Consider the following 18,620-nt stretch of genomic DNA (forward strand, 5'->3'; position numbering starts at 1 on the left):
GTGGTACCCAGAACGTCGGGGCTTGAGCATTTATCCTCTGATCCGGCTGCCACTCCCGGATGTCCTTTTGTCGCAGCAGAGAAAGGTCCTGCATCGGGCCTGCGCAACTTGCACCTCCATGTGTGGAGACAGTTTAACCTCCTTAGATATTTCTCCAGAGATCTTAGATGTCATTTTGGCAGCCAAGTGCACTTCACCAAATTCTGGGTGTGCAGGGCCCTGGGACAAGTTGTGTCCTGGAATTGTACCCTTTGGTGGCTAACTGGTTGGATATGGTGGTTTTTGCTTTGTTTTTTTGTCCCAGCAATATTTTGCTGTGGACACAGTTAAGGTTTTACCTGTCTGCCCTTTTGGCCTATTTACCCGACCTCATCCCTTGAATGAGAGCCTTCATAGTTTGGACACCATGAAGGCACTCAACGTTTACATTTATTGCACCAAGGTACATCGGGGAGATAATCAGCTCTTTATGAGGTTCTCTGGGCAAAGAAGGCCAAGTAGGTGAAACGCTACTGCCTTAACAGATCCGTTAATGTGGACCTTTTGCTCACTGTGTACTGCAGTACTTTTTAGTCTGAGCCTTTCATCAGACCCACCACCTTGTAAGCTACTGCTTTGGTGTCTGTACACAAGGCGAGCAATCTGTGGTTAGAGGTAGCCATCAGAAGAACGTTATTTACCTTCAGTAATGTTCTTTCTACTGGTTACTGTAACTGCAGATTCCTCATCTCATTGTTCTCTGGTATTGTATCTTCCTTATAAAAAGATCCCAGTTTAAGAATCTGAACATTGGTTTGTTCAAGTCTCTAATGGGCCCTGCGTCTGAGGACGCAAATGACTTTGTTAAAGAAACTGATGTCGGCGCGCATTGATGGTTCTTACATGTGGCTCAGCTCGTCACTTCCAGAGCTGAGCAGCATTGGCGCGGATTCATACAGTGCCACACACTAGCACACAGGAGCACTGTTTTTGAGATCAAGTCTGTCGCCTGGGGAAACTCAAAAGGTGAGGAATCTGCAGATGGGTAGAGTGTCCACCAGAAAGAGTGTTACCTAAGGTAAGTAACATTTTCTACTAAGCCATTAAAAATCTACTTTTGTTCTGTTTCCTTGCTTTCTGTCAGCTTGTTCTTTCGCGGGCTATTTAAATAAGGTTACCAAATTAAGATGGTTTTTATCCTGTCGGTATTGGTTTTCACTCCCCATTGCGTTGCCAGAAACAAGTATTAATTGGTGCAATGGGTTTTACTTGTAGTTTGAACATCCACGCCTGATTTGTTTGCCAATGCAGGGTAACTTCTCTAAGCCTCTCAAAACGCAATATAGCAGATGTGTAACGGAAACAATTGCCATATCCAACAAATACAGTGTAGAAGATCTAATGTGAGTCACCTGCATCCTTTCTGATGTTTCTGTTTTCAGCTCTACTTTTGCAGAAGGGTTGTCTCGCATATGTTTTGTGGAGCTGGGTCCATGCCAGTTCTTGAGCGTGTCATTTAACATAAATTTACATACTCTTGAGTTTACATACAACTCTTTCATAGTTGGTGGATATTCTGATAATCTGGCATGGGTCTGGCCCCCCTGTACTCATGTTGGACATGCTTGCTGTACACAACGTTTTCATTCCTGAATATAGCCATCTCGCTTTCCAGAATGTCCTTTCTGCTCTCAGCTCATATCCTCTATGATTTGGCGATAGGTGTTGGTTGCTGCCTTTTTTTTCAAACTGATTTTAATTGTAAAGTTTGATGCAGGTAAGCCGCACACGTCTAAGAGCACTTGTGGTGTCGTAGACCGCGATGAAAGTTCTGGAAATGATGGCACTTGTACTTGGTGAGGCACTGCTGTCTGCTCCTTCTGGTCTATGCTTTGTGTGTTTCCAGTGTGACTGAAAAATGAAGTCTGTTCTGTACTGCTGATGCTCTTCAACATGTTTGGGTTTGTTGTAGGTAGATGAATCTTGCAGATTTGTATACCTATGATGCACCATTGTTCATCTTGCAACAGCAGTCAAGAAAAGACACTTGCGTATGTTTAAATGGATGTCTGAATAGCTGCTATTTCTACCGTTATCATCCAGTGGTTTCTTTTTTGGTTCCTCAGTTTTAGCCAGGTCTATTACACAGGAAGACTTTTCCACCCCATCTCTTTTTGGATCTCTTTTTGACAGAATTTCTGTAATTATGGTGCTGAACCTTTTAACTTAAGCTTTTGTCAACTCCTAACACTGCATTTTAATTTTCTGCTCTGGTACAAAATGCATTGAGTGGCCCAGCTATATCTAGTAGCTTGGCTTAGTTCTTCCTTGGCTGCGTTTTGTTAAGGTCTATTTTCGCCCTAGAATCTCGTATCCTCACTTCTCAAGTACTCCTGTGAAATGCCTGTCTACATATATATATATTATTTTTCTCTTTTTTTATTCCTGCATGATTGGATGCAATTGCAGCGAGTTGCTTGGAGGGCAAACGTATGCTTTTTCTTTCTTACTAAAGTCCCAGGCCTCAACCCTTCTTAAATCACAGTACTCCTGCCTTGTCCATGGACCTCACAATCCCCTGGCTGCTGAACTCCCAGCCATTTCCTCTAATTTTCTTTTTGTTCTGTATGACAACATGGAATGCTATTGTTTATCCATTATCTAACATGCTCCTTGTTGAACCTTCAGGTGAGATTTGTGGATTTAAGATTCATGGACAGAATGTCCCCTTCGATGCCGTGGTGGTGGATAAGACAACAGGGGAAGGGCTAATCCGTTCAAAAGAGAAGCTGGACTGTGAGCTGCAGAAGGAGTACACTTTCACCCTCCAGGCCTTTGATTGTGGGAAAGGACCAGATGGTGCTGGTGCTAAGAAATCCCACAAGTAAGTTCAGTGTGTATGGCTCTAGTGGATGCAGCAATATAGGGGACCATGGGGGATTCATTTTGCTATCATTCTTTATTGTGATGCAAAACCAAAGGCTATAAAGGAGGTGTGGGTGCAGAAAGAGATGGATGGCAGATGTGAGGATCTGCAGAAGGATAAGCAAAGATATCATGTTCATGTCATCAATATATACTCCTAGACTGTGGCTTTCTCAGTGATGTTTACTTGCTTAAGGTAAAACATATACTATCATTCTTGTAGATATTTTTATCTGTGTTGTAGTGCGCATCTTTGTCTTTCATATTCCTGGTATTCCTTGTCACTCATTTAACATCCCAGATGTCAACTAAGTGACCAAAGTTCTTGGTAGAATGTAGTATTTGTGTCAAGTAATGGAAATCCCCCGTAGAGAACTAGATTAAATAGTTTGTCCATACACTGAAAGCAGAACTCTTTGAGTTGTGTGACTTGGGAAGAGAAGCAAACTTTAAGGGTCTTCCATCTTTAAAAGAGAAGCCTGCTGGAGTGTTTCTCTTCTGTACAGAAAGAAAATCTTTTCCCGATCATGCGACTGTAATGTACTGCATTACTGCGTTTTGTGTCTAACGTCCTAAAATTATCATATGAAAATATGGACAACCTTAAATTCCAATAAAGCTAGGGTAATATAGGCCATATTTAACAATGTTTCTAAGGGAGGCATTCATAAGAGCTTTCACTACTACAAGGGCAATCTTATTCAGTTGCCCTCTCACAATCAATGCACCAGAATATTTCTTATAAATGACTCCTTTTAGAACATTTTTTATACATATGTCCTAAAATATTAGTGGAACTTGTCTGTAAACTTGCCTTGTTGTATGTGCCCATGAACACACAGAGAAAGTAAAGTTCTCTATCATGGGATTGTGTCTGACATTCGTAAAGGTACAATATATCTGTGTGTGTGTAATACTGGAACACATTTTTAAATACTGATATGTTCACATTAAAAGTAATTTTATCGAGAATACCTTCATGTTGCGCACTATTTTGAAAATAGCACATTAGTCCTGTTTGGAAATGAAATAGAAACCTCAAATATGGGGCTCCTCTATAAAAGTGTAATCCTAGTTTAGTGAATTTCTAAAGTGGCCTCACTTTAGTCAGAGGTTCTTTTCTGAAGGACATATTGTGAAAAGATCTGACAAGATGCTGGTTCGACTCAATCCTGATTCAATACCATGTTCTTTTCCATGTTATTACTATCTGTAGTCATAGAGCTGAATTTTCCGCCCCCCGCAAGATTCCAAACACATGGTGATAACCACTGTGTAGTTACTTTTGAATCACTTTCTACTGAAAGTTTTTTTTTTTGGGGTCTCGCACCTGGCGACGCAGCGCGAAGCGCCGTCTCCAGCGAGACCTATAGTCGCCGACTATGCTTTCAAGGGCTTGCAAGGGCGACAGATGGGCGCAGACTGCAGGCCAGATCGGATCTGTGGACGCGCGAGTTCAACACGTACAGTTATGCGCTGTGCCCATCTCCTGTCTCCCTTGCAAGCCTCATGCACTTCTCGAATGCAGTAACGGCGCGCACACACACACACACAGCCACACCCCCGTCCCCCTCCCTGCGTTTGCTTCGTGTTACTTAGGCTGCACACACACACACACGAGCGCACACAGACACGCACGCGCACACACACACACACACACACACCCTGCCACGCTGCCGCCCCCCCAGTACAACTAAGCCCCACTCACCGCATCGGTGGCCTCAGCCGCCACTCCTGACTTATGCAGCCTCCAAGGGGCTCTCCCTCAGGCATGGGAGCTCACGTCACCACTGCTCTTCTGGGCCAGCCACTCCGTGGGCGCGGGCTTCCCGCAGAAGACTGAAGTCCCGCCCCACGATAGGCGTGACGCTCCCGAACGTCCGGTTTCGGGATGTTCACGCTCACAGCTTGTTTAATTCTGCAGTCAGGCTAAGTGACAGCTGTGAGTAATCAGTGTGCTTTTAACATTTTATTTATGGATTTATGGCACAATGCACTTTGTTATGCCTTGCACACTCCCTATGTTTATTAATTGTTGCTGCTGGATGTGTTTTGTTAACCAAAATGATTTTCCCATGCCTGGCCATGCTTGTTCATACAACCCAGCTTGTCACCCGCAACAGTTTTCTGCTGGGCGGTTTCCGCGTCAAACGTGCACAATGACGCACTTTAGTTATTGTTTGGTAACCCTCAGGAAATGTTGGAGAGATGCCGACCTCTTACGGAAATGTTTGCAGGGAATGTTAGAAGACTACTGAAGTGCTAATCGCACATGCCGAGTAAACAAATGGTATTGCACGTAGAGACTGGAGGCTTTTCCAACCACAGGTATCCGTCCCCGCTGTTAGTATTCCTCTCCTTATTTAACCGTCCTATCTAAGGTTCCACTCCAAGCTGTGTTGAGATGCAATCTCTAGGCAAGCCCGAAGGTCAAAGCGTGTTTACACCATTAAAAATAACACACCCAGACATGCATGCCTGGGTGTGTTATTTTAAATGGTCTATTTACCCTGACCCAAAGAGCTTGATCCAATTTTCAGGGGGTCCTTGTTACTTGTAGTCAAAGCGTGTTTACTGACATGGCACCACGTGTACGGCAAAAAATTACACCTAACTGTCCTGCTGAGCGTTTAGAAATACATCGCATTGTAGATAAAATAAGTGCGAGTTACCTCTTTAGTCTCCGTCACTAGCGAGCGCATTGCCCACCATCTTCCAGAGGCTTCCTTTCATGTCGGAATATCCCAGGGTGCAGTAAATAGTTCCTAGCGCTGCCTTTGTGTTGTGTTGTTTCATTGCAAACAGCTGATGTGAATAACTCGCACCATCTTTCCCCAGACAGTTTTACAAGGTATAACAAGCATTTGCAATGCAACAAGGTCTCACATTTACGCGAGCTTGAGCTCTTGGCATTGTAAATTACAATACCTTTTATTCAGGTTTTGGTTTATAAAACATCAAAAAAAACGCATTGTCATTTACAATGCCAATTGCTTAAACTCGAGTAAATGCGATACCTATTGCATTGCAAATGCTTGTTTTGGTTTGCCTATAACTTATAACTCCATAGACGGATTTGCATGCAACCCTGCAGTTTGTGAAATCAGTCAGCTAAGTTTCAGCATTTCAAGGATCGATAAAGATGCATCCACAGGAAAAAGACTTAAAAGCAAGAGAAAAAGGGAGATCTCATTTGATCTCCCCTAGGAAATTTTCCCTCATATACATCCTGAACAACATGACAATTTTACATTAAACTTTGCATAAAATTAGAATTATATTACTCAAAACTTGCTTTTTTTGGTTTGGTTTAAAGTTGCTCAGGATTCTTTGGAGATTGTAGCATTTAAAAAAAGGTGCTGAGTGGGAGGGGGTGCGGAGCTTGCTTGGCTCCAACTTGGACCGTGGGTCCATAGAGCTCCTGCGACCCACCCTATTACCCTTCATGATCCTCGCGCCCATCGTTTTGCAACTTTTAACAGGGTGTATACAAACACATTTTGTGAAAGTACATTTCTCCACAGTCTGTTGGGATCATGCCTTTCAATTACTATCTGTACATAGATCCAAAGATCTACACTTAGTGCATCATTCTCACCTTCCAACCTTGTAGTTCCTCCGTGGGGGAGATGCAAATCCTGCCCCTGTATGCATTCCACTTCGCCCACTTATGGTCCCATTTTCCCTGGCATCCTCTGTTTTTGAATAATTGTTTTTCAGCGACCATGGATTGATCCATGTTTTTCACCCATCCTCCCAGTGTTAGTGTGTCCCCTTCCCCCCCCTTTCTGGGTGATATTACGCTTTGCTAACATTAAGCCCAAGGAGACCCAAGATTGTTGGGTTCAGTCAGTGGCTTTCCAAATGTTAAGTAGGTAAAGTTTTGGGGCGAGGGACTATTTCCTTGGTGCACCTCTGGAACTCTTATTGATGCAGCGGAGCTGTGGGGTTGGCCAAGGATAGACCAATTGGCCTGCCTTGTAGAAACGGCCTGTACCGTGTGAGCTACAGCCTGATCCCTGTAGCGCTGCTGGACTGAGCTTCTGTTCGGCCTGCAGAGGAGAGTGCAGCCTGAGAGCTGGCGGGAGGACCTGGCTGGGAGAGACAATGTGGTAGTGATCCAGGGGAGCTGCGCCCACAGCCTGCTCCTGCCCGTGGAGTGGTTTACAGACATGGCACCACGTGTACGGCAAAATATTACACCAAACTGTCCTGCCGAGCTTGGCCTGGCTTCAGCCAGATGCGCAGCTGGGGTCGACTTAAGGCTGGGGCGCGGGGTGGCTCTCCGGTCGGGTCGGCCAGGGGAGTGCCCCCTTGTGTGCCGCTGCGGCTATTGATTTGCCTTTGGCAGGTCGGAACCCGCCTAGCGGTAGTGTGAGCCCTAGAGGACTGGGAGCTTCTGCGATTGATTTCTCTGGCCTTCCCCAGCACTGCCTGAGGCCAACACCTTGGGGATCATCATACAGGATCATAGACTGGTGACCGTTTGCCTGTGACTGGGTGATGCTGGTAAGCCACAGCGCCTTTCTGTAGCTAAGCTGGGGGTATTCTCATCATTGTTGGTGAAGGATTTAGACTTTATACCTGGAGGTGCGAGCTGCATATGATATACGCCTTCCGCTACAGGTGTGCTAAAACCTGAACATATGACACTATAATCCGCAGGTGCCACAAGCGTCAGAGGTGTTGTTGGACCCTGGCCTTAATACTCCGTATAGAAAGCCCTGCTGGTGTGCAAGATGGGCTAATCTGATAGATCCTGAACAAAGCTCCAGTTTGAACCACGTAATACATATAGACATAGGGAAATGGACTCTGGTTCTGCTGAATCTGGCTTGGATTCTAATGACCCCATAGTAGACTCTGACCTGAAGCAAATACTGGTGGCGATGCAGTGTAGCCTTTCCAAGATTGATGGCAAAATTAATGCCCTTTCGTTTTGCAAGGACAGAATGGCAGAGAGGCTTGAGCAACACACTGCATGTCTAGACACCATAGAGAAAATAGTGTCGGATACAGATGTTATTACTGCTGAGTCAAGTGCGCGCACCAAAATGGACAGGCTACTCTACACTCTTTAGACTAAGACTGAAGCTTGTGAAGCCCGCTCAAGACACAACAACTTGAGGATCACAGATATAGCGGAATATACTAATAGCCGTAATATGGAGCGGCACTTAGAGCAACTCTTGATAGTTTTACTGGACAGATCGGCTCTGTTATGTTTGTTGTGAAGTGGGCACATTGCTCGCTGGTGCCCAGGCCCATTTGGGGGGCTAACCCTCGCCCGATCATTGCTAGTCTCCTGAAATATAGAGACGGGATGCTGCACTGTGAAAGGCCTGAGAACTGAAAAGCCTGCGCTATGAGGGCATGGAGTTGTCCCGTTGCTCAGTCTTTGCTCAGCAGGTACAAGAAACTCGCAGGCAATTCATCCCAGTCAAAAGGAAACTTTGGAAGGTGCAACTAGAATATAGCACAATGTACCCTGCAAAGCTGCGCATCATATAAGAGGGTGTCCTGAAACTGGCTGGACAAATGGACGTCCACGCAGTTTTTATGAAGATTATAAATATTTTATTTCATTGCAGTGCATCCACAGTCAACGGGTTTCGCCCAACACTGGCTTCTTAAGGGCTTTTTGCTTCAAATCACACACAGTTGTGACCCTTACAGCCAAATTCCATACGACAATTCCTTCCGCGTTCAGTGTAAATATTAGAAAAAACGTCTTTTGGACATCAAGGCCTTTGTAACTCTGAGAAAAGATTTCCTAGTTTGTATGCTTTTCCGACATGAGCTCTTTTGCCAATTCCTATAGAGTAGGAGTGTTTCTGTAAGGTGCTAATTAAAGCACTGACGGTACCCTAGCCATCTGCGCTGGTCCGATTCGTTCCTTGTCCCGATTTCAAGTGAGATCTCACTTGATTTCACTTAGGGCAAAAGTGCTCATGTCGGAGCAGCATACAAACTAGTAAATCTTTTCTCAGAGTTACAAAGAACTTGCTGTCCAAAAACGTTTTTTCTAATATTTATACTGAACACGGAAGGAATTGTCGTATGGAATTTGGCTGTAAGGGTGACAACTGTGTGTGATTTGAAGCAAAAAGCCCTGAAGAAGGCCGTGTTGGGTGTAACGCGCTGGCTGTGGATGCACTGCAATGAAAAAAAAATATTTATAATCTTCATAAAAACTGCGTGGACGTCCATCAATCCTGTCATCTCTATGTTGAAATTGTATGGCATTTTAGCCAGAATTTGTAATCTTAACATTGCCTCTCCAAATGTGTTAAAAATTGTGTGTTATTAGAAACCAAGTTAGGTGGCTGGTTTTAGGAGGTGGGCAATAGTTATTACAGTAGCCTTAAGAAAAGTATACTGGTAGATAGTGCGGTGTTTGTCTCTGCCCCCCAAATCTCGTTTGTAAAACTAAATTAAGTACCGGCTGCTCTGCCTGATGCGGTGCATATCGCGGTTTAAAAATAAATCTTACAAAAAACGATGAAGTTCACTGAAGCAAAAATATTTGAAAACCGAGTCATGTTTGAGGCTGAAACGCTCAACAAAACATGTTTGGTAACTTCACAGTTGCAAAGAAAAGTTAAATTCATTACAACATGTTGATCCAAAGAGAAACAGATACCATTGGACCTCGATTGTGCCGGTTGAATTCACAGATTATGTAGGGTGAACCTGATGTCTCCGATATTAACACCTTCAGTGCGGCGCAGATTCCTGCGCTGTGCTGAACGTTCTAATGAGCCAACGGGCTCATGACGGAACGGTTCCGTCATGAGCACAGGCCAACCGACGCTCATGACGGAACCGTTCCGTCAATAGCATCGAACGGGTTAAAGATGAGATTGAACTTTTTTTTTTTTTTTTTTTTTAAAGAAAATGAAGCATCGGTCTCCTCTCCAGTGATCCTTTGCGATTTGTTCAAGTGTGTTATCAGGGGGCAAGTTATCAAGCGTATGGCAAAAAAGAAGATATGTTACAATCCTTGATGTTCGAAATAAAACCGAAAGAAGACTGTTTCTGACACTCCAAAGACAAAACCTTACAACATGAAACTAAGCAACTTAAACGTTTAACTCCATTGTCAGCAAAAACGCTCATCTTCAGGTTCAAGCACAAAAATCTAAAAATCTTCTTTTCAGAAATAGAGTTGGTAGAACCCTGGCTAATACACTGAAATGTAAAACTAGTAGCAATCAGATCTCATTGATAAAGGATTCAGATGGATCACAACATTTTAAAACCAAAGAAATACTAGAGATTTAGATAAACTATATACTCCCTAGAACTCCCTAGACAAGACTGCCTGTCTGGACTTGTAAGTCGATTCTTATGAGTTCTGTCACCAAGTTGGATAGAGAACACCTGAATAAACCTATCTCTTTATTTGAGATTATTAGCGCAATAAAATCAGTTCAATCAGGTAAAGCTCCGGGACCTGGCGGGTTCACCATTGATGTCTACCAGACCTTTCAACACACACTTGCCGCTTGATTGAAAATTATCCTGCATCACTTGGCTCTCACTGGTGAAGTCTCCGGTAAGGTAACCAAAGCCACAGTAGTGGTCATCCCGAAAGAGGATAAAGATCGCTCCGATCCCAAAATAGTTCGACCCATACCGCTACTAAACATGGAAGCAAAAATCTTTGCAAAAATTCTTGCCAAGTGATTGGAGCCCTTTATACTGTCTCTAATACATAATTCACAAACAGGCTTTTGGTTTGCCTATGCTCCCCTTGAATATGGCGACCTCCTTCTTTCAAGACATTGATAGATTAACCCCTAAATTCCTCTGGAGAGACAAGAGAGGGCAGATCTCGTACAAAGTCCTCTGGAAGGTTCTCTTTAAGGGGTTGTAGTCTCCCCAACTCGAGTCTATACCTGTCAGCATTCTTAGCTGCTCATGGTGCTTTCTGGTTTGCCCCTCCAGCCCTGCGCCCACCACGATGGGTGGATATAGACACTGCTCTGTATGCTCCATTTAATCTTTCCGCTGTCACTACAATGCCAATCGCAGACTATCTTTACCAACACTATAGGTGCTCTTAAAAGGCTGGATGAACACACACAGACACCTCTACAAATTCCCAAGCTAACAGCACTGTGGTATATCCCCAAGATTTCACTCCGGAGTCATGTGCATCCAAGGGCATTATACAATTTAAAGATCTATTTGATGGTGACATTAACCCCTCACCCTTCTCCAGCTTAGCACAAACTCATAACTGTTAAACACTAGATTTCTATAGTTTTCTAAAGTTAAATGTCAAACTATCGCAGGCCTACGTATCCTTCCTTATCAGGCCACTTACTGAGCTGGCTTAGGTCTGGTCACATTGCTTCCAAAATATACAAAACAATCTCTAGCTCCCTTCTTCCACAACAGTCCTCCCTTGCAATTAAATGGGACAATCATTTTGATACAGAAACAATTGGGCACATTTCAGAAGAAAGCTGGCGAAATATCAATAAACTAGCCTTAAGGAATAAAATACTTTCCAAGCGAACCTTTCGCACTGGACGCTAACTAGGTTATACAAATTAAAGCTTTGCGAAGACTGCAAATGTTGGAATTGCAAGGAGGAGACTGGTTTAATTACTGCTGACTTCTCAAACAATACTGGAACCAAGTCCAGTCCCAATTGACAGCAATGTTGCATACTCCGGTAGCTCTAGACTACATTACAGTGATATTAGGCCCATAATCATCTAACTCTGATTACTTTACGCAGTATTGATATTGACCTGCAGGACCTATTCCTAACTGCTGCTGTGAGGGTCATTCTATCTGAATGGAAATTGTTTAAACACATTTCTTACCATACAGGTTAGGGGTGGGTCTCTTTCCTAAGTGCTCATAATGTACACACACAAAAATTGACCTTTCCCTAGATCTCTACTGCAATCTGGGTCACCCTAGACAAGTTTACTGCTCTAGAGGAAAAATAATAGCTAGCTGGATCACTAACTTGCCTTGGCCCCTACAAATTGTATGGAGTATAGCTGAGCATTCCCTTTACCCTGCCCTCTTTTACCTTACCCCCTCACCACATACACTGGTTTCTTAACATGATTGGCTGCACTGCCTTGCGTACATCTCATTACATGGAGCTCTAACTTAAAATACTTTTAAAAGCATGGAAATATTATACCATATTGTTATATGGAAAAACACTTGTATATACTTATGGGTGACTCCAATGGCTATCAATAGCATGTTTTTTGACATTAGTACCAATTAGTCTTCTATGGCTCTGCTGTTCGTGCCAGTCTAATACTATCTGTACTATACTATGTTGGGTCACAATAGGTTACGCTTGCACCCATATCATGATGTATGTACCGTAATGCAATGAGTTATACTGTACCAAGTTATACATCCTATATGACGCAAGGTCTATGCACCTTTGAGCTGTTACTAAGGTAATTTAAATGCCAATAAAGTCTTTGAAACACAACATGGTGGTAAACCTTGAGTTATGTTGTGTGCTTTGCCAAACATAGCTGGCGAAACAGTGGTTTTCTAAACAAAAATAATGAATTTCTGGGCTATTTCACGTTTGAGGCTGAAAAATAACTCCCTTCCCTAGTGAAAAAAACGGTATTTAAAGCCTATTAACAGGGTAACAATGGGGAATAATCAATGCATATTAATCAAGGTCCTCCTGCCTGCTTTGACGGCATCTGAGCAGCTGTTTCCATTAAATAAGGCCTTACTTGATCGCATTAAGGTAGCTTGAAAAAAGCCTCTCTCTGCTTTAGCTTTTAACTGACTCATTGCAAGATTTAGGCTGGCACCAGGATATCCTGCCTTTCTCTCATCAGACCCCTCTCCAAAAAGTTTGGTGATGCTAGCCCCGTCTCACACCAGATAAAATTCAGATACATTCTTAAGGCATATGGAGTCATTAAAATGTAGAAGCATTTGGTAAGATGATGATCTGAGGTGGTAACAAGGCTTTGATATCAGTGAACGCCAAATCCTCGCCAGGTATACTTGTGCCTTGTGGAATATGGCAGACATGGTGGTGCTGAGTTTAGCAAACCACCTAAAAGACAATTTTTCCATGGTGGCGATTGATGGCTTCATACATCCTTGTAGTTCCTCTTGCCATGCTTTCCAAGAGAACATTGCAGTAATGCTGGGAGGATCAATGGAGAACAGCTGAGAGTACAAGCAAACACTGTCACATCCAGCAATCCATTAATTTCCCTGGTGGTACCTGTCGAACAGTCTACTGAAGGGATTCCATTTCCCTTAAGGTACTCCAACACATATAATAGTCAGGACACTCTATTTCAAGAATGGGGCATACACATGTATCCTCTCCAAGTTCAAGGGACATGGTAAAAAAAAATCTTTTACATAAACCTGTGGAATTAAGAGCTGTATGCATCCAGCTCTAAAGTTATGCCTTAAGTCATTTAAGAGCAAAAAAATGCTTATTCAAATGGACAGCACAAAAAGATTGTATTATTTGATCACGCAATACTACCAAGCATGGTCGAAGGGGAATGCCCTTTTGGTAGACTGGTCCAGGAACTTTCTGTACTCTTTCTTTAATTCCATTGAGGACAAATGTACTAATTAAAATTTACAAAAGCAGAGCCAGAATGATCCTGATAGCACTTGAATAGATATCAAACATGGACCTACCACCTTCATTTTCTGGGCGACCACACTGGAAGCTGCAAAGCAAACCAGCTCCCTTTTGCAAGTTCGGGGACCAGATCTTGTATCCCAGCTGTCCTCTTTGAGCTTAGTATTCTTGCTCCTGAATATTTGCAGTATGGGCATCCATACTTGCCAGAGGACTATATAAAGTTTTTTTCTAGAACATTGTAAGCTTTCAAATGGAAGCAATTCTGCATCTGGTGTATCTAGCAAACTACGACTCTTTCAAATGTCAAGAATTTATTAATTCTTAGCTGCTCCTTCTAGAAAGATATGGCTACAATGTTCATCACTTAAGCTATACCATGTGGCTGTCACTGTCCATTGGAAATCTGTCACTACTTCTTTCTTTAGAATGCCTATGATCTAAAATTCCTTAAGGATGTTAGGATGGCATCTAGATGCCCATTTCCAGCAATCAAATTAAATCTTGTCCTGTCAGATAATGGGCTATATGTGTGAGCCAATATACAAAGCCTCCTTGCTGCATTTAACCTCTTAACTTTACTATACTGGGGCGTGGCTGGCAAGGTGGTCGACACCACTCACTAAAGACCAGCTCCTAATCCCCCAATAGAAATCCTCCAGCATACTGTGCCCTAGAGCAGAGGCCTTCAAACTTTTTTAGGCTGAGCCCCCTGTATACATTTTCATATGTCGAAATGCCCCGGTGACAGAAATTTCGGGAATCTGGTACGCTGCACATTAGACAGCCATCCCAATCCGCATATCCCAGGCCATATTTGGCAAATAACATTAAACACAGTAAGAGTGTTTAGTAGATTAAAGGTTTGCGAGTGCCTGTGGTTAGATAAGAGGCTTATCACACCGTCTCAAGAAAAACGTGCACACATTTTTTTACTGTGGTGCTTCACTATCCAAATGTAAGACTTAATTTGACAGATTGATCATAACGCTGTAAAAATGTGATGGGTCTACCTGTTTTTTGGTATAAAGATGGTCAATCTGTGGATTGATTTTTGCTACTGCCCTCATGCAGCTCCACATCTAGTCTTGAACTGTACTCCGTATTCAATACCACAGGTGCTGATAACTGTTCTGCAGGCATTTTAAGCCTAAACTCCCCCAAAGAGTTTGCTGAATTGCATCTGCAGAGTGTGGTCATCTGGAGATGAATTAGTTCTTACTCCATTCGAATCAGTAGATGGTTCCCCACCTCTGGCAGAAATGGTTGAACGACCCAGTAATTGTTGTGATTATTGTCCTCCAGAAAATACCGTTGCAAACTGTTACTGTGAGACGTCCGGTGATATTGAAATTAATTTTTTTTAAACATTTTTTATTAACTCTGCAACACTTGGAAGTTCATATTCAGTTTTCTCGAGCATCTGCTAAGCAAGGAAATGGTTCAAACAGGCCATCCTCAATTATTCTCCATAACTTCAGCTTCTTCTTGAATGCAGATAATCTTTTATTCATAGTAAAAGAAGCTCCTTGCAAAGACCGATGCAGGAAAATGTAATTTCTCAAAGATGTCCGCAAGGTGTTCCAAAAGCACAAGCCAGCTGGGATTACGTAGTCCAGAAAGAAACTGCCGTACTTCATTACGTAATTAAAAATTTTGATTCAGCGCAGCCCCCCACCCCCTTCGTGGAACTACTGCACTTATCTGTGAAACAGCAGGCCATCATGTTAAACTCCTCTTTCTACACATACATTTGCAAATAGACAAGCTCTTGTGGGTGGGTCTTCATGAAATTAACTTTTTTTACAGCAGAATTTATAACCTTCTCAAGCTTACCGTCCATCTTTCGAACAGCAGGGGCTTCCCGTTGTATCATACAGTGGGTCCACAGAATATGTTGAGTCCCTTTAAACAATTTAGCTTTTAAGCCAGCCCTAGCAGGAAAGATCCATGTGAAGTATCTGCTGGACCTAAGATACAAAATTGTGAGCTGCATGTTAATGAATAGCACAGGGCTACAATTTCACAGCGGCATGCAGTACAGCAGGTATGTGAACCTTGCAGTTTAAAAAAAAAAGCTTTTAAAAAAGACCTTCTTATATTACATATAACATAAAATGTGGATAAAGAATTGTTCCATGGTAAGTGAATAAAAAGTAATTCCTACTGATCCAGTCTTAAAGTAGGTGTGCCCAAAATTATACTTGCCGGATACCATGGATGAGGGCTCTGCAAGTTACTTTTTCAAAGGTTAGTGAGGGGAAACTTCATCCGTGACCATTCACCCATCGCTCATAAAACAAATGTGTACCTTCTTATTCACATCCTCTGCTGTATCTGCTGCTCGAAAAGGGGTCCTCTGCCTAGTGTTCAAGTGATTTTGTTTGAATTGCAATGAAGAGAAAACTTTTAAGAAATATTACTTGCATGTTTACAATATGTTTCACATGTGACATCATGAAAGCTCCCCTGAGATCGCATTCAATATTGGGTAAAGGTGTGAATGATATGCCTAGAAGTTACCTGCTTCCTTGCCTTAAGGTTCACTAAAATATGCCATGATGTGTAAGTAATGAGTTTGAAGTACTGATGGCTAATAAGTTATGCCAGGATCTGTAAGTTAATAATTTGAATCCTGGCAGGGTAGCCTTCCGTTCTTTCAGGTTTGTTAAATTGATCCTGCATGTACTTGCTTGTAGCTCCTTCACTTCGCTGCACACCCCCATACACAACACAACTGCTCTCCTTTCTTTACTTTGCCATGTCAATATTTCGACGGCTGTGTAGTTCCTTCATGCAGTTTTGCATAGAATCTCAACTGGCACATGTGACTAGTGTAATTTGCACTCTGCAGAGAGGCTAAGGATTGGATGAGAAAGCATACAGCACAACGTTAGGATCCACCGACGTGCACTTTGAGAGACCTGCACTATCTTTGAGTATCAACTCTAGAGTTCTTAATCGGGAATTCATTTATAGACACCCACCAACAATCTCAACTCGGACACCTAGTGGTGACTAAGTTCACAGAATGCATTGTATATGAGTAATAAGGTGCATGAATTATTATTCTTTTTAAAACACAGCATACTGTAAAACACGAACCAGCTTTCCTAGACGTCCCAGAGTCTGGGGTGCCAAAGAATCTGTCATGATTTTTGCACTGCCCATCATGTATGGCTATTTTTTTATTACATCTTTTTATTGATAGTCTATAAACATTGATGTCAGAATCATTGATGAGCAAACACCTCTCTTAGGAAAGAGTATTGAGTACTGATGAGAATATCCTCACCTAAGAGAGACGGCCTCGACTGGAACTTCTTGAAGATCAATTATCTGTTAACTGATTGATTTCATGTTTATACATTGGCCACATACGTTACTACTACCTTAAATCAAGGGGATCTGATATCTGTAACTCTCAGACAATACGATATACCCTCTACCTCACTTTGTTTTATTGCCTAGGATACCGGTTACATGGCAACACTTTTTACTCCTTAATGCTATTTATACACGATATTTGCACTGTTATGCTATACAACCCTACCTCATTCACCTCCTAATACTAATTGGATAGGCTGAAGAACTATTACCTATAATCCCCCTTACAGCTTATCGCCTTAGACCTTACACTCATGTATGTCTGTTGATACAATTGCCTCCATAATGTCTGTAACTTATCCTACATGTGAAGCGCTCTGATACCCAAGGGTCTTGTCTGCGCTATACAAAACTCTATAAATAAATAAAATAAATAAAAGTCTGGCTCGTGACAATGCAACAGAGGCGCTTAGTAGTCAATGTGTTTGTTCGTTCACACACTTACTATTGCAGTGAAGTCTTTCTGGGTATTGCTACCAAAATTCTGGCTGAATCCAATTTATTCAGGATGCATCCCCTGGATGGTTTTAGGACTGTAGAAGTATGGATGCATCACTGGCTGACTCTGGTTCTACATAGTCTGCATGGGGTCTTGGTCTTTACTCATGGGCCTGAGCCATGTTACAGATGGAAGGCCAGGGCAAAAAAGCACTTGGGAAAAAGAACGAATTCTACAGCATCAAGAAAGGGTCATACACTGCGTGCTGCTGTCGACATCTGGAAAGGGACAAGGCGGGCTCCAAGGATACTCCGTGACTCCACATTGTCTGTGACCCTGCTCACTCTCCAAAGGAAGTATGAAGGTGTCCCAGAAAGCCACTGCCAGTGCAACAGGAACCGTGCTGGGGTCTCCTGAAGACCTTCTCTGATGTGGATGTAATCTGTGCTTGCCACTATGCAAGTGAACAGTGGTGGGTTTTGAAGATTCCCTAAAGATCTGAAGACCATCTGCCTGAAAATACTTTGTAGTGAGTGAACTTCGCTTTTACTGGTATACATACCATGACAGACAGGACAGTTTTCTTTTGTCAACCTGGCATACAGGATTTAATTGAAGAGCCACGCAGTGAGAGTGTACACCAGAACCTTTTGCCAGATTGATAATTCGTGCACATGTTTCTGATTTAGAAAGTGAGCAACTGACTGAAGAGACTGCTTCACCAGTTCATGAAACTCCATCTTAACGGTTCAGTGGTATCGAAGTGTGGTCTATGTCAAGGATGTGACCAAGGACAATGTTTACAAAGGCGTTCCTATCTATTTTGCTTGCCATTCGTGGAATTGAAATGATGCATATCATGGAATCGTATGGTTACACTGCACTCTCAATACTTTCTGCCTTTCCCTTCATGAACTAAAATGTTAAATATAAATGGAGCATGAAATGATGCTGGATGCTCGCTTATTCCTTATAGTTTGAAGGCATTGTGTGAACTACGTTGACTCTATTTAAAATCAAGTACTATTCCCCCACCCCCTTTGTATGTCACTGGCACTACATTCATTGTAAAGTTGATCAGAATTGCTTCCTATCTATGAAAGGACATGAACCCTCAATGACCGGGCTGCTATAGAGAGCAAGCTTTACATTCAACATGTTCTTAGGTAGTGCTTCTGGGTTGAAATATATATTCTATTATAAAGTTTCATTTGTCCGTTTAAAAATCTGCAGCCGTACCTTTAAAATTTTTGTATTAAAAATATAAAT

At 42.5% G+C, this 18,620-nt stretch overlaps 1 protein-coding gene across 4 annotated transcripts in view; it reads left to right on the forward strand.

Annotated features, from left to right (window-relative positions):
- The window catches only part of CLSTN1 (calsyntenin 1), a 353,579-nt gene that overhangs the window by 143,673 nt on the left and 191,286 nt on the right, over positions 1–18,620 (forward strand). For all 4 annotated transcript variants that reach the window (XM_086921388.1, XM_086921386.1, XM_086921385.1 and 1 more), the window contains one exon: positions 2,668–2,863. In XM_086921388.1, coding sequence (XP_086777514.1) covers positions 2,668–2,863 — 196 coding nt within the window. The remainder of the gene's footprint in view (positions 1–2,667; positions 2,864–18,620) is intronic.

This window comes from Lissotriton vulgaris, chromosome 5, assembly GCF_964263255.1.
Source record: "Lissotriton vulgaris chromosome 5, aLisVul1.2, whole genome shotgun sequence".
In the NCBI taxonomy this organism is placed as follows: domain Eukaryota; kingdom Metazoa; phylum Chordata; class Amphibia; order Caudata; family Salamandridae; genus Lissotriton; species Lissotriton vulgaris.